The sequence below is a fragment of the Macrobrachium nipponense genome, chromosome 34 (genome assembly GCF_015104395.2).
Source record: "Macrobrachium nipponense isolate FS-2020 chromosome 34, ASM1510439v2, whole genome shotgun sequence".
NCBI classification, from domain to species: domain Eukaryota; kingdom Metazoa; phylum Arthropoda; class Malacostraca; order Decapoda; family Palaemonidae; genus Macrobrachium; species Macrobrachium nipponense.
In genome coordinates, this window is record NC_061095.1 from 6,105,151 (window position 1) to 6,120,802 (window position 15,652).

General features: G+C 41.0%; 1 protein-coding gene across 5 annotated transcripts in view; it reads right to left on the reverse strand.

Moving 5' to 3' along the window:
- LOC135207868 (uncharacterized) overlaps positions 1-15,404 on the reverse strand; it is a 413,859-nt gene extending 398,455 nt beyond the window's left edge. For 2 of the 5 annotated variants that reach the window (XM_064239753.1, XM_064239751.1), the window contains exons 1-2: positions 15,102-15,404; positions 10,294-10,309 (exon numbers count right to left, since the gene is read on the reverse strand). In XM_064239753.1, the coding sequence (XP_064095823.1) occupies positions 10,294-10,309; positions 15,102-15,149 (64 nt within the window). In that variant the 5' untranslated portion in view covers positions 15,150-15,404. Of the gene's footprint in view, positions 1-10,293; positions 10,310-14,734; positions 14,943-15,101 lie in introns of those variants that run through there. The other 3 variants (XM_064239754.1, XM_064239749.1, XM_064239752.1) reach the window with 3 other exon arrangements.
- Positions 15,405-15,652: the final 248 nt, after the last annotated feature.

The following is a 15,652-nucleotide window of genomic DNA, read 5'->3' on the forward strand; positions in this document are numbered from 1 at the left end:
TAACACGTGCCCCGATGATGACAAAGTACTCTCAATAGAGAAGTGATAAAAGGGAGATTTGAAATAGAAATAGCAAGGTTCGTCTTGGAGGAACAGGGCTGGTTGGATTTTGCATTTTCGGGACATACCTTTAATCCTTAAAGGCTTGAACATGTGTCGTGATGTATGAAGGGGGGGGCTCCAACCAGCAGGGACGACACAAAGGTTGACTTCCAGTCAGAGAGTGGACACGTCTGTCCTACAGGAGCAACTAGCGTGGACTGAGACAAGGTCAGGGTGTTTTCGAATGGCCTGGGAATCACACACAGACTCCGGCATTGTCAGGAAAGATGCAAAACACAGCCAGCAGATTTGTGGGAAAAGAGGTCTTAGGCTAGCAATCCCTAAGCCCACATTGAAGCCTATATAACCCTGCGACCTGCCTTTCTTACTCTATAACTCTAGGCCTAAGTTAACGACTTATTTTCTCCCCCCGCTACTAACGGAAATGCTGGTCTCTGGCCTGCTTTGTGTTCCTGCCTAAAGTCAGCTGATTAGGAGAAAAATGGCTGCTCTTCTAGTAATTGAATAATTTAAATGACTGCTGGGTAGACGAGGGGGTCAATAAACGTAATAATATAATAAAATGGAAGACTCACTCACTATATACACGATTATATGCGTTTTTCTACCTTGCAGTGTATATTAATAAAAAAATAAAAAAATAAACTAGCATTCAGGGACTAAATACGCCCACATGAACTTCAAACGAATGCAAAAATTATCATTACAGCTCGTATGTTAATTATATGACGTACATAATGTTAACCTGTCTTCTTTGGATTTAGACCAACACCAAGCATAATATATCTCTTCTAGTACTGAACAATATGAAGAACGTGTATATGTGTGTGTATATATATATATATATATATTATAGATATATATATATATATATATATATATATATATCTCATATCTAATATATAATATAATATTATATATATATGAATGTGTGGCATCTATACTATGGTATATATATATATATATATAGATATATATATATTATATATATATAATATAGTATATATATATCTATATATATATATATATATATATCCATACTATACACAAATAAATATATATACATATACATATACACAAACAAATATATATATATATATATATATATATATATATATATATATATATAATCTTATCCTTACATACATATATATAGTAAATATATACATGTGCAACTGTACGTACTTATATGTCTACATGTAAAACGTTCTTAACCAGTGATTATTCATTATTAACAATGAATACGGCATTGCATCGCATCCGCAAGATATGCACGGGTACCCACTATTAGTGAAGTCTACCAATCACATTGAAAACCGTTCAAATCTCCTATTCCACGATGATAAAGTTAATTATCCTTACTTAGTTACCACATGGCCTTAAGAAGTCGATTTCTGACAAGTTTTGCAGAGAGTTGAAACCTGGCCACATTTTTATACCTTTTACACTGAATTCAATTGCCTGAATTGAATCAAATGTCTAAACATTGTCAAAATTCTCGTTTAAAAAATCTCAAAATTTCTGAAGATCTTTGATGGTCCACCATGGCTTCAACTGGATGTAAACAGACAACAAAAGGCACACCTCACTTCATTCACCAGTATAATGATGGGTGTTTGTATAATTGGTGATAGGTGGTGATGTTCTTATATTAGAAGACGAAAGATTGCAGGATGGGATAAATGATATCCAGAGTCGTAGATTTGTTTATTCTAAGCAGCAAAAGGTAAATAAGTACAGAGGCTCTGCAGGGCGTGCAGATCGCGCCAAGAGAAGCAAGAAGAATAATCATGCACATGTGCGGGGTGCATACAGGGCAACACATGCGGATGCGTTCACAATAGACAATTTTATTAAGTACATGGAAGTGAACAGTGCAGCAATTGAATAGTAAAATATACATTATTCCACACCTCCCTTCCCCTTTTGCATTCAAAGAAGTATTTTGAACATACTAAACAAATTACATTGTGTAAATTTATCACGTGTGCATGTGCGAAGCAAGTTGCATACGTGGCACGTGGGCTTTGTACACTATGTACAGGCCTGTTCAATCTCGGAGACCTGCGAGGGGCTTTGGAGGGAATTGATGACTTTTTCATGTCTGGGCTAGGGACCACAGGGAGATCAGAGTTGGGAACTTGATCGGGGCTGGGCACTGGATATAGGAAGTGACAGTTCCGAAGTAACACTCGACTACTTGGGAGGCGGATCTCGTACTCGCGTGATCGTGCACCACCCATGACAATCCCAACTGTGTCCCATCGGTGGGATGTCGGGTCCTGGAGGCGGACATGTTGGCCCACATTAAGCCTGGGCAGGGGGCGGGCGTGGGCGTCATAGTTCCGCTGCACCTGAGCAGCTATGGCAGCGGCTCGGTGGTCACATTCATGGGCCTTTTCCTGCCAATCTTCTGTGAATGACTGAGGATAGGCAGGTACACATGTATGGAGAGGGTGACCATACAGTACCTGGGCAGGAGAGCGACCAGACTAGTTGGGCGTGTTTCTTAACTCATGGAGACCACGATCGAAGTTCTCGCAGTCAACGTTTCCTGTGGGGGCCGTTTTGAGGATCAAGTGCTTGACAGCCTTGACGGTGGCCTCAGCGTGTCCATTAGACTGTGGGTAATGTGGCGACGAGGTGATGTGGTGTACACCCCAACGTTCTGTGAAGTCGGCAAATTCTTTGCTGGTGAACTGAGGTCCTCCATCGGTGCGCAGATGTAAGGGAACACCCACCTCTCTGTAGTAAGCGGCAGAAGTCCACCGATACCAACTCAAAGGATGGTCGTCATTGTGGAGAGGCTCCTGTTGTTGGCCGGGACGCAGGACTTGGCACGGCTTGCAGGCAGCGATGGTGTTGGCGATGTCCGAGTCTATCCCAGGCCAGAAGACAGTTTGTCGGGCCCGACGTTTGGTAGCCTCGACACCACGGTGACTATCATGGAGTCTGGTGAGTGTGTGGCGACGTAGAGCTGCAGGAATTAGTATTCTTGCCCCATACAGCACGAGGTTGCCATCAGTAGAGAGGGCTTCTCGCAGCTTCCAGTACGGTGATAAGGATGCATGTAGGTCGTACCGGTTCGTGGGAAACCCAGAACTGATGCAATCGCGAAAGCGAACGTAGGTGGGATCAGCCTGTGCTGCTATCAGAATGTCCTGTAGGGTCCAGTCGGCATCAATGGTTGGGGCATCCTTGTCCTGGGAAGCTGTTATAGCGTTGATGACAGATCTGACATGTGCCGTTACCTCAGCACAGCCAGTCATATCCTCAGAGGTGGGGTAGCTGACTGGTGCACGAGAACATGCATCTTGGATGCATAGAGACTTGCCGGTGCGCCACACTGCGGTAAACTGGTATTGCGACATGCACTCCTTCATTCCCTGGAGCCGTGGGTTTTCAACCATGTCCAGTGTGTAGCTGTTGATGATAGGCAACAATGGGCGATGGTCGGTTTGCAGGGTGAAGGTTGGCAGTCCTTTGAGGTATAGGCAGCACTTTGTGAGGGGCCCAAGACACTGCAAGCATCTCCAGTTCATTCGTTGCATACCTCGTTTCAGCGTCTGCGAGGAAGCGGGATCCAAACTGGATTACTCAGAGATGCCCAGATCCATGGTCCTGGAGGTGAGCGTAGTCTATCCCGTAGAGGCAAGATGCATCGGTCTGGAGAATGGTCGGCAGGGTTGGGTCAAAAGACGCAAGAACAGGCGGGCTTGAAAGGGCTTGTTTCACATGTTTGAAGGCCTGGTCATGGTCAGGTGTCCTTGGGGCTCATGAGTGGTTGAAGGGGCTGTGCAGTCAGGGCGATATCTGGGGTAAACTCTGCCAACTGGTTTACTAAGCCCATGAAGGAACGTAAGTCCGTGAGGTTGGATGGTGTAGGGAAGTCTTGCAGAACAGCAACTCATCCTGGGTCAGCAGCAATTCCTTCTTCGGATGGGGTGAATCCACAGAAATTCACTCTGGTCTCTGTCACTGTGAACTTTTCTTTGTTGAGAGTAATGCCATTTCTGCGGCAGCGGGTGAGTAATTTGTGGATCCTGTGGTAGTGTGTCACTAGGTCATCGTCGAAGATGAGAATGTCATCAACAACCTTGACACACTTCTTCATGCCTTGGAGAGCTAGGTCGCCACGGTAACAATAGGCATCACCAGTGGCACCGAAACCCATAGGTCCTCAGCAATGCTGGAAGCGTCCATAAGGCGTAATGAAAGTGGTGAGGTGGCGGTCCTCTTCTGCTAGCTCCATCTGCCAGTAGCCTTGTAGTGTCCCCGGTGGTGAAGATCTTGGCGGTGGAGTCGACAGCGCGGACAGCAGCTAAGGGCGTGGGCGAAGGGTGGGCTGGACGGGAGACTTGTGCGTTCCGCTCCGTGAGATCCACTGTGATTCAAACTCCCTTGGCCTTAGGGACGACGACTAGAGGGTGGCACCATTACAATGACTCATCTCCACAAGGCTTAATGATTCCCTTTTGTACCATGGAGTCTAGTTCATTCTTGACAGGTTCACGGAAAGCATAGGGTATCTGCCTTGGGGTGTGGATGGCAAAAGGGACAGCGTCTTCCTTAAGGTCGATTTTCATGGGAGGGCCTGCCATCGGCCTCAGTGGAGCTGCTTTAAGGTCTTCCTTTGACAGGAGTATGTCATGAAAGGTTTGTAAGAAATATTCTCGGGCCTCAGCAGGGTCGTGTCAGCATGCAGGGGTAGCTCCTTGCATCGATTAATGTGGGTGACTTGTAGGATGGGCCGCGGAAAGCCTGGCGGGATGATGGCCAACTCCTTGCAGTGTGCATAGGACAGGAGTGGCATCTGAACGTGTTCGTGGACTTGAATCATGGCAAGGCAGGACCGTTTGGCCAAGGACAAGGTGGCCTTAAGGGTACCTAAAGCCGGTGACATCTTTGACCCATCTGCCGTGAGTGTCACTGATGTGGCAGGAGGCTGTAGCTCAGTCCTGGGAATGTGAAGGAGTTCCAAGTGCTAGGGGCCCATCATTGATACATCAGCTCCTGTGTCAGGCAGCATCATCATCTTCGATGTCTCACCACTGTAGGTGAGGGCGATGGGTATAGGTGATGGTGAGGATTCAATTGATGAAGAAGGGGTCTCGACCTTGCGACAATTAGAAGGCTTGCTAGAAGGGGGCATGGCATTGGGCGGGTCGCCCTGGTTGGCGTTCATCTGCTGACGGCAGTACTTGTCATAGTGGCCCACTCGGCCACAGTGTCTGCATGTGGCCTTGTTGGCGGGGCACTTTGGGGTCCTGCGCCAGTGTCCTTTGCAGCCACAGTTTACACATACACTGTCACTGGCTGGGCACTTTCCTGTTGAGTTGTGCTTCCTTGTGCAGGAAGGGCATAAAGTGTCCTTGGTAGGGGTTGGTAGTGAGGTAGAACCCCTGTTGCCATGTCCTTTGATTTTTTCATACGTGGAGACGGCACACAATTTAGGAGGGGCACGTATGGCGGTAGTGGCTGTCCATGTGGCCTCATAGGAGCGACATTCGTTAACCATGGTGGCAAATGAAGCTGCAGCGTCCAGGGCAATGAGTTTCTGAGTGAGCTCCTCGTCCCTGACTCCCATGATGATAATCATCTTCAGCCGAGTCTCCTAGTACACAGCAGAATGGCCAGGACAGGCGTCTATTTCCTCTGCTACATGCTTCAGTTGGACGTAGAAGTCGCTGAAGCTTTCCCCTTCCCTCTGCTTGCAGGAGAGCAGGTCCCTGCGCCATAGAGCTTCATTCCACAGGTTCTTGATGTGTTCCTGGAGAATATTCAAGACCTCGTCAACAGTCTGATCCGTGTCTGGTGGTACGCTGAGCGTGTGCTCGAGTATTCTTTGGGTTTCCAGGCTGAGGCACATACGAAGCTGGATAATCTGTTTCCTGGTAGGTAATGTCCCTAGGTCCTCCATCACACTGTAGTCATCCCAGCGTCTACGCGATTCCATGAACACTTGGTATGTGGCATCAGGAAGTAAGGGCGGCGGGGTCTGGGCGATGGCCTTCTGTGGGGGTGGTGGCTGGGTGGACGATGGCACTGAGGATTGTGTGGGAGTTGTTGTGAGTCCACTGGTGTTGCTTGCTGCTGGGCTGAATTGACGCTAAGTAGCTGCAACAATATGGTGAAACGTTGAGCTTCCTCCTCTCTTCATAAGTTGTCTCCTTGGCGGCGTAGATCCTCTTCATGACGACGTTGCTCCTCTTCATAACAACGTTGTTCTTCCTCTCTCCGACATGCAGCCAACTCATCCTGTCGAGATTTCTCCAGGTACTTGATGAAGAGCCTTAACTCCGTATTTGGAGCTGTGGGAGGCGGTATACTCAGGTGTGGTGAGAGCAAAGGTGGGGTTTCCAGTGTTGCAAAACCTGGAAGGGTTAGACGGTCTGTTGGTGAGACTGGGTGTGAAGGCAACAGGCGGTCCTCAGGGTCCTGGTCGTGTTGCATATCCCCAGGCTTGTCTTGATGTGAAGCAGAAGCCATTGTGAGCAATTTTCTGCAATGTCAACTGCAGTTTAAAGGAAGAGAAGAACGATGAGGAAGACTTTCTACAGTTCTTATTAAAAAGTTACAGTAAATAATTCTTCAACTGTGCGGCGAGTATTGATAGGCAGTGGAGAGTGGGCTGGGAAATAAGGGTACCAGTAGAGCTGGGGCAAGGCACAAGAAAAATACAACCCACTAAAACAAAGCACCGACATTACACTGCACTGGCACTGCACAAACACTGCATGACGTAGCACAAACACCGCACTAGCACTGTAAAATCCAAAGGCGATCAAGGGGTAATGGCGGCTGGGTTTGAATGCTGATTCCGGTGTTCCTTGAAGATGCTGAATGGTTTCGTCACTGCGCCATGGTGATAGGTGGTGATGTCATATTAGAAGATGGAAGATTGCAGGATGGAAGAAATGATATCCCAAGTCATAGATTTGTTTATTCCAAGCAGCAAAAGGTAAATAAGTACAGAGGCTCTGCAGGACGTGCAGCTCGCGCCAAGAGAAGCAAGAAGAATAATCATGCGCATGTGCGGGGTGCATACAGGGCGACACATGCGAATGCGTTCACAATAGATAATCTTATTAAGTACATGGAAATGAACAGTACAGCAACTGAAAAGTAAAATATACATTATTCCACAATAATGATGACGGTACGGCAGGAGTTATATTCACCACCAAGGTCTAGCTTGTTCACCACAATGGTACGGCAGGAGCACGCTACGGGTACGAAGTTAAGTATATCTTAGTATTACCAGACCATTGAGCTAATTAACAGCTCTCCTAGGGCTGGCCCGAAGGATTAGATATTTTTTTTATGTGGCTAGGAACCAATTGGTCACCTAGCAACGGGACCTATAACTGGTTCACTTAAGGTAGATTCTTGGATGAGCCCTATGCCTACGAGACGTTAGTTTGGCGGCCTCTGATTGGCTGGGAGCTGCCTACCTCCCGGTACCAGCCAATCAGCGGCCGCGAAACAAGCGTCTCGTAAGAATAGGGCTTTTCCAAGAATCTACCTTAAGTGAACCAGCTATAGTACAGCTTATTGTGGGATCCGAACCACTCTGTATCGAGAAATGAATTTCTATCACCAGAAATAAATTCCTCTGATTCCGCGTTGACCGAGCCGGGATTTGAACTTCGGACCACAGGATTGGCAGCCGAGGCTACCGGTATACGGCAAATGATCATCTCAATATGGCAGATGCATTACGTCAAACAAGAAGTAAAGCGAATCAAACGGCCCTAAGGTTGAAGATATGAAGGAGAGGACTCAAGTTACTTCGTGAAGAGGGTACTTTGGATCAGAATGGAAAAATACAGAATTTAGACCTAAGGACAAGTAAGGTTAACCATCGCTGAAAGGGAGATTGAGAGTAGAAAGGCTTGACGGGTGTAACAGGGAAGGAAACCTCAAAGCAATTGCACTATGAAACAAGTGTTAGGAGAGGGTGGATAGCAAGATGGAAGAGAGAGAATATGAATGGAGATACATAAAAGGAATGAAAGTGGTTAGAGCTAGGGGCCGAAGGTCCGCTCCAAAGAACCTCAAGTAATACCTACAGTGCACCATGCACGGTGCACTGGCGGCACTATCCACCTACGGGGTAGAGTTCTAGTCATGAAACGATAACAGATGAAGAGGCTAAATGGGGAAAATATTAATAAGCTGTCGTAACAACCTTCCGTAAATAAAAATAAGAGAAACTAGTAAATATGTAAGAATATTTAGTAAAAATGCGTAAAATACGAAGATTTGGTAAATGTGTAAGAATGTTCAGTAAAAATACGTTAAATAAGAGGATTTGGTAAATGTGTAATAATTATTCAATAAAAAATGGGAAAACGGCATGTTCGAATCGAAACGCTTGATAAATTTGTTGAAATCGTTTAGTAACTGTCCGAAATGATGTTTGGTAAATCCGTGATAGAAGGGTACAACAAAAACGTATTGTACATAGCGTTAAAAAAATTCACAAAATCTAGGGAATTTGCGTCAAGACGTTCGGCAAAAACGTTAGGTACTAACTAAGCAGGGGAACATTTGACAAGCCACCTGTACGTTAATCATTGGCACACCATATAGCAGTTAGTATGGTAGCGTAAAAAAAAAAAAATGGAGAATATGCGTAAAAATACTTGGTAAACTCGCATGTGCAGTTGGTTAAAACGGTAGATCTTAAACATGGAACGGATGTTCAAGATGAGAAATGAACATTACAATCCAATTACGAAATTCAAATTGATTCTTTTACGAAAGTTTACATTAGGATAAAATCGACGAACAAGAAATGAAGTAGAATAAGAAGAATTAATAAATCTCCATACCTTTGTGTGCTCCATAATAGATGATCCTGAAGACGCTAACGAGGCTACCCAGTGATATTAGCTCTTAAATCGGTTATGGATACAAACATCAGGATGCACACGTTTATCAAATATTAAAATCCAATACAACGATTAATCAGTGCTTTAATATCTTGGAAATGTAAAATCTTTGGCAACGTTTATTAACTACGCAGAACAATTTCGTTACAGCTACTGTTAAAACTCCAAAAGATTATATGACACGTTATATTGCTCCAAGTTAAGTGACACTTACTGACTATCAATTGCTGGAAATGTGCAATTCTTTCAAAGAAACTTTAAGTAAACTTATGTAAAATGGAGAACTAAGCGTTTTTACCAGGAAAGTCCCTTAAGTTACTTCTATTATAAATGGATGCCGTTTATTTTTAACATAATTTCAATTGGGTAGGTCAGTATGTTTGCACAGACAGGGGAGCAAAAGTTACTACAGTTAAATGGTCAAGTTCCGAGGTTTTGAGGTATTGACAAACAATTTCATTTTGACTGTGAACAGGCAAAAATAAAAGAGGCAAACGCTACACATATTTAATTAATGTTAACTTCATTGTCTAGAACCCATATATATGAAAATGCAATTTATAACAAAAAGAAGGCGTACTAAAATTATAAAACAACGAATGGAACAGTTATGGAGATTAAACATTGTTACCTAAATTACCCACATTTTCAAAATATTCCCGTACAACAACAAAAACGACGACGATGTATTTCATCAATATGATGCTTACACAAGAACTATAGACTGAATTCTCAACGTGTCATCTCTGTCATCAGTCTGGGTAGCCTCTATTTTATACCACTTCCTTATGGAGTCAAAATGTTTTAAACAAATGCTTACAAATATAATATAATTGCATTACCAAAAAATACTAGTAGAAAAGCTGTTTCATAACGTGCAAGCAAATACAAGCAATCATGTTATGATACTAAGCATACCAATATACAGAACACTGAAGATATATTGGAACCCGAATTCGTTTAAACACAAAAACACCACACCATCATGGCAGTGTAATAATGCTACCAGCATTGAAAACAATGACCTTAATTCAATACTACACGTTCCTAAAAAAGTGTAACATAATCTGTCGAGTACAGAAGAAGATAAATCTTCAAGTATGTCCAAAACCTACAAAAGCAAAACGAAGAAAAGCTTACCTTTTACCAATACTTTAAATCTAAGAAAGCAAGCACAGGACCCTAATTTCTGAAGACTATGCCAAACAATTAAGCATATCAGAACCTTTATAATCTTCATGGAATAAATTAATTTATTTTTCAACATATTTAACCTTCAAAAAACAATACAAACACACTGACTCCAACAGTACCGTGGTATAAATAAACTTACCTGCCCATGGGATTATCTGAAATTAAACAGAAAGATTGTTTTAAAGGTCACCGAAGCACAAACATAAAAATATACATGAAACACGTAGACAAGATGAGTCAGTTAAGAAATGCTGCACATACGTCATTGAATTATTTTTCCAAAACTAAAATAATACAAGCAAAACTTATTTTTAACTGACTAACTTCATTTACATTGTCGTTACCAAAAATCGTGAAAGAAATAATCATTATTTGCTATATAATTGTAAACTTGTTTAAACAGTCATTAAACATGACAGCGGCTGACATGGTGGCCGCTATAGTTTTAGCAACTAGCTACATAGGCTACCCTGTTAATAGCTACTGACTAGCTTCAGCCCATTTCCAAAACTATTATTTTTAGTAATGATAACAGGGCTTCTTCATCCTTTTCCTGTAATTACCTGGGCAGTGGTCATTCATGTGCCCTCATATCATCATAAAAAGTCAGAAAAGGTTCAGATTCTGTCAGTTGTCTCTTGGCTGTTATACAAGTTATCATCAAAATGGCAAAGCATAAGAAAGTCAAGTTTGCCCCTCTGCCAAAGTATCACTGTGGTGTTTGTAGTTAGGAGTGTGATAATGAAAATTTCATACAGTGCGATCCGAATATGACTGAGCCACGGGGACATATTGATTAACATGCAGCCTTCAGTAATTTTTTTTGGGGGGGGGCCGCATCTCGGTCTTTCCGGCCGTTTTGGTAAATAGTGTTACCGGAAAATTCAATCAAATGTTGAGAACCGACTCGCACTCACATGTTACCTTCACGTAAGTGTTTTCGTACCAGGAATAACGTGAAAATTCTACATTATTATTAATTGTGAATTATAGAAGTGTGACAACGACAGGTGACGTAAGAATAAATTCTTCATTCCTGAAAGCGGTTTTTACTTTTCACAATTGAGTGACATTTGTCTAGTAAGTCTCTTTGAATACGCCATCCTCGTTCTCTATCACTGAAGCGTAAACACATTCAAGAGAAAACCTAAATTTTTCAATAGGGGTAACTAAATTAATCGAGTTATACGGTTTACTCTAATACTGCTACTACTACAACTAATAATAATAATAATTGTATTAGATTTCAAACCTGAACGTAATAAAATGTACGTGATACACAGTGGGAAGGCGCTGGCTGTTCGATTAAACAGGTAATACGTAGTGCAAAATTTGCACATCTAACCAAGCAATGGTATTAATTGGACAGGATGGGTGGGTATTATGTTTTGCAAAGATCCAGTCAGACGAAATTTGATAGAATCTTGTTAAATTAAAAAATACCTAACAATTCCTAGGTTTTAATAGTCGATGAAATTTTAACAATGGGCATTTTAAAACAAGCAGGTTATTTAGCCATTACCACGGTTCGGCAATTGTTATCCTCTTTAGAACCGTCTTGCCACGAAGTTTTGTTATGCCTGTACTTGTTTCCTTGGCACTTGTACCTGAATCCTGATGACGCGTAGAATACGTAATACATGGAAGCGCTTGGTTCAAACAATTTCTTTTCACCCTTCTCCCCGGCAGAATGCATAATCATCACACGTCTCCCGTAATTTGGTTCGAATATATATATATATATTAGATATATATATTATAAATATATATATATATCTTATATATATATATATATATCATATATATATATATGATAATATATCTTATATATATATAATATATATATATATATATATAATATATATATATATATATATATAATATCTATATCAATACCAGCTGACCAACCCAGTGGTGCCCAGAAAATTCACAATGATAAGTGATAAGTCACTCAATCTCCCCAATTCCTATCAAGATAGTAAATGGGGAGACACTGGTTCATAAGCATGCTCAGTATCCAGTGTCAACCCTACCTACAGCAGACATCCCACCTGTAGGTGAGCAAATGCTCATGCCAACCCCCATACAAGGAATGTGCTAATTCAAAAGTCAGACAAAATTAGAAAGACTACAACAAACCACAATAAACTTGTATAAGTACAATGGTTCACAAGATGCCCAGAAATCCAGTAAAGCATTTCTATGCTGATGTGAAACAGAAGTTTTGAATCTTCTTTTCTACAGGTTCATGTCAACGATAAAAAACAAAATCTAAACAATCTCTACAACAGAATAAGAAAAAGGAGTGAAAATAAAAGGCAAGCACCAGCCATATTGAAACAAAGGAGTGAAAATAAAAGGCAAGCATCAACCAGAATGAAAAAATCTTTTAAAATTATGAAATGAGGACAATGGCAGCAAGGATTTACTCAGATAATGCAAAAGCTTGGAGACAGAGGAAATAATACAGCACCTGCTGAACCTGAGAATATGAGAGATAAAATGGTTTGACAGTTGTTTAAATGTGTGAGTAACCCAAAAATTATTAATTTTTTTCCAAAAATACCTGCTTCCCACAAACTATCACACCTTTGTCAAGCTGAATATAAGCATATGCACTATCCACAACTCACCATTATCTGCATGCAGCCACAACCCAAAAATTGTATGTGGATATATATATAGTATATAATATTTAATATAGGCCCTTCCATTTAGTTTGCAATGCTGCACAGATGGATAAATGCAATGGTAACATTTTGCAGATTATGTAACACTATTCACAGATTTCATAGAGCACTGAAAAATGGCTATATTGCAGAGGGAGAGACTGAAGTAATTGTATTTGGGGGGGAAGGAGCGGGAGCATGGTGGGGAGGACTAGGAAGGCCCTCGTCTGCTTGGGAGCAACTCTTACTGGCTCAAAACCTATACATCATTTTGTTATCGCCTTTTGAGTGGCTGACTGAGATGCATCATGAATTCGTCATACTAGTTTCATTATCTCATTGGCTGCTTGTGTGTGTAGAGTAATCAATCTGTCAGCATATACCACATTGATTATTGTAATTTCTTAATTCATTTATTTTAGAAATATACTGTGTTTTATCAAGCTCCATGGTTTTAATATCAAATAAGCTTCTCTAAAGTAGAAATATGAGTGAAATGAAAAAGTTCTACAATTTATGATACATGTGATGTAGTGTCTGTCTGCATATTGTGTATGTATGTATATATAACATGTACATGTGTCTGTGTGTAAGTACATGTACATTACACTTGCTGTTTGTTTACTTGCTTTTGCTTTCTCTGTGTTACTCTTTATTGCAGTATTTATATAGTACTGCATACCAAAAATTAACAAATCCTTACATCATAAAATAGACATCATAATTAACTTTAAGTTAGGCAATCATAAATCAGAATTAAATCAACTTTGTATATATATATATATATATATATATATATATATATATATATATATAGTGTATTCCATGTTTACAATGTTTCAACCAATAATATACAATATTCAAGTTCTAGTAGATTATGATGTTTCAGATGGTGAAAAGCTTTTTCATAAATTTTTGTAAGCCATACCAAAATAACATTTGCTTAAATATTTCTACACATACAAATTTGAATGAAATATAGTAAATGAGATTTTTAATGTGGAGTACCAAAATGCAGTACAAATGGTAACTATTTTTGCAATATAAAATCAGCATGCAAGCAAAGTACATGCATGTGTAGACATACAAATATGAACTGCATTGCTTTAAACCACAGCACACTCTTGTTGTGCTCTTGCCTTGCCCTCTGGGTTAGGCCTATTCTTTATTGAAAACGAGATTTTTCAAATAGTACTGTCCACATAAGCAATTTTAGCAATGCCCTCATTCATTTCATTAGCAAACAAGTACAACGATTAATTTAAACTAACCTAATCTTGGAACCCAAGTTCCTTACCTAGCCAGTGTAGCTTTGCCCTCTTGGACACCCCCAAATAAAATAGGATGCTGTGGCCTTACCTAGGCCTATGCCCCTTCCCTATACTAACCTATGGGGCTACTACTCGTTTTGGGTTTGGGATCCCTCAGGAATTTAGGATATCTCAAAATTTATTTATTTACCAACCCCTAACAAAATTAATGTCAGAAATGTTAGAAGCAAACTTTGAAACACAGGAAATATTTTCAGATCACAAATGCGATAATGGTTTTAGGTATGTAAAATACCACCTCCTCTCCATCTTCCATGCGTGTCTTGATTAAGTAACCTCTACGATCAATTAGCTATTAGCTCATCGTCTTGTAAAATCCTTCAGGCCTTCTATCAACAGACCAACAGCAGCCATTTTCGTACCTTTATAATGAAGGCTATTTTTGGAAAACAAAGTCAACTAGGCCTAGGCTTAGCCTATGTGGGTCTTGCGTTGAAGCTGAGGTTTAATCTAAGCAATACTGTGTTGAAAATAAGAACAATGTAACATCAAAAAAATTTAACTTCCAGCATTTCGAAAATGCTTGTGAACTGAATCTGGATAACATTCGAACCTGAGAAAACTAGCCACAGCAACGTACCTTTTCCCAATTACCTAGCTAGCTAGGCTGTAAGTAGCTCAGAAACTTCTTAGGTATTTTGAACGACGCACTGAGCTTGGAAGCTATATACTTCTTCAAGATGCACCCGTTCGTTAATTAAACAATTTACACTCACGTCAGACACGGTGAATTCCTCGTAAAAGTTTTCAGTCATTTACTTGGCAGCTGAATATCGAGTGACACTTTACTGGCAAGATTCAAGAATTACTTACTTTCCCGCCATTTTTGACGAGATGGCAACTCTTCAACAGCAAACTAATGAGCTATATTTCTTGTAATGAAGCTTTTAAAAATTGACATTATTATTTTTTTTTCAACCAATAAATGGAATCATATAAATACTTACTGAGCAGTACCATACGTGCTTACGATAAAGATGGTAAACATGTGACATCTCTGTTGCCGCTCATGATGCTACGCTCAAGATTCACAAAGCCCATATATAAAAGAAGGGTCTGCCAATAAGGAAAGGGACCGTTGTATCGAAAGGCCTAGCAGCCCCTACTCCGTTGTTTCACTTTCCTTTATGTATTCATCACGTTCCATATTTTCGTGATTCACTTATACATAAAAGAATGGGAATGTGAGCAGTCTGGAGCTCATGATTCGTAAATGCAGTGTCACTGAAACTTGCAAGAATACCATTTGGTCTGGTATGAACGGCACTGAGTCACCTTGAGGCCCGAGACTAACATAATGCGTGTTTTTCTTAAGCCTTCTGTTTTCCAGCACTGTTTTTGGTAGAGCATATTCGAAAATATGAATAGCATTAACATTATTTAACTAGAAATTTCAGTCCCAGTGCATCTTCCATTTGCGCAATATTTAGTTCATTAACCCACAATGCTTTCAAATTGTGTCCGTTTCTTTCATTTGGTTAAAAGTAGTCATCTGGGA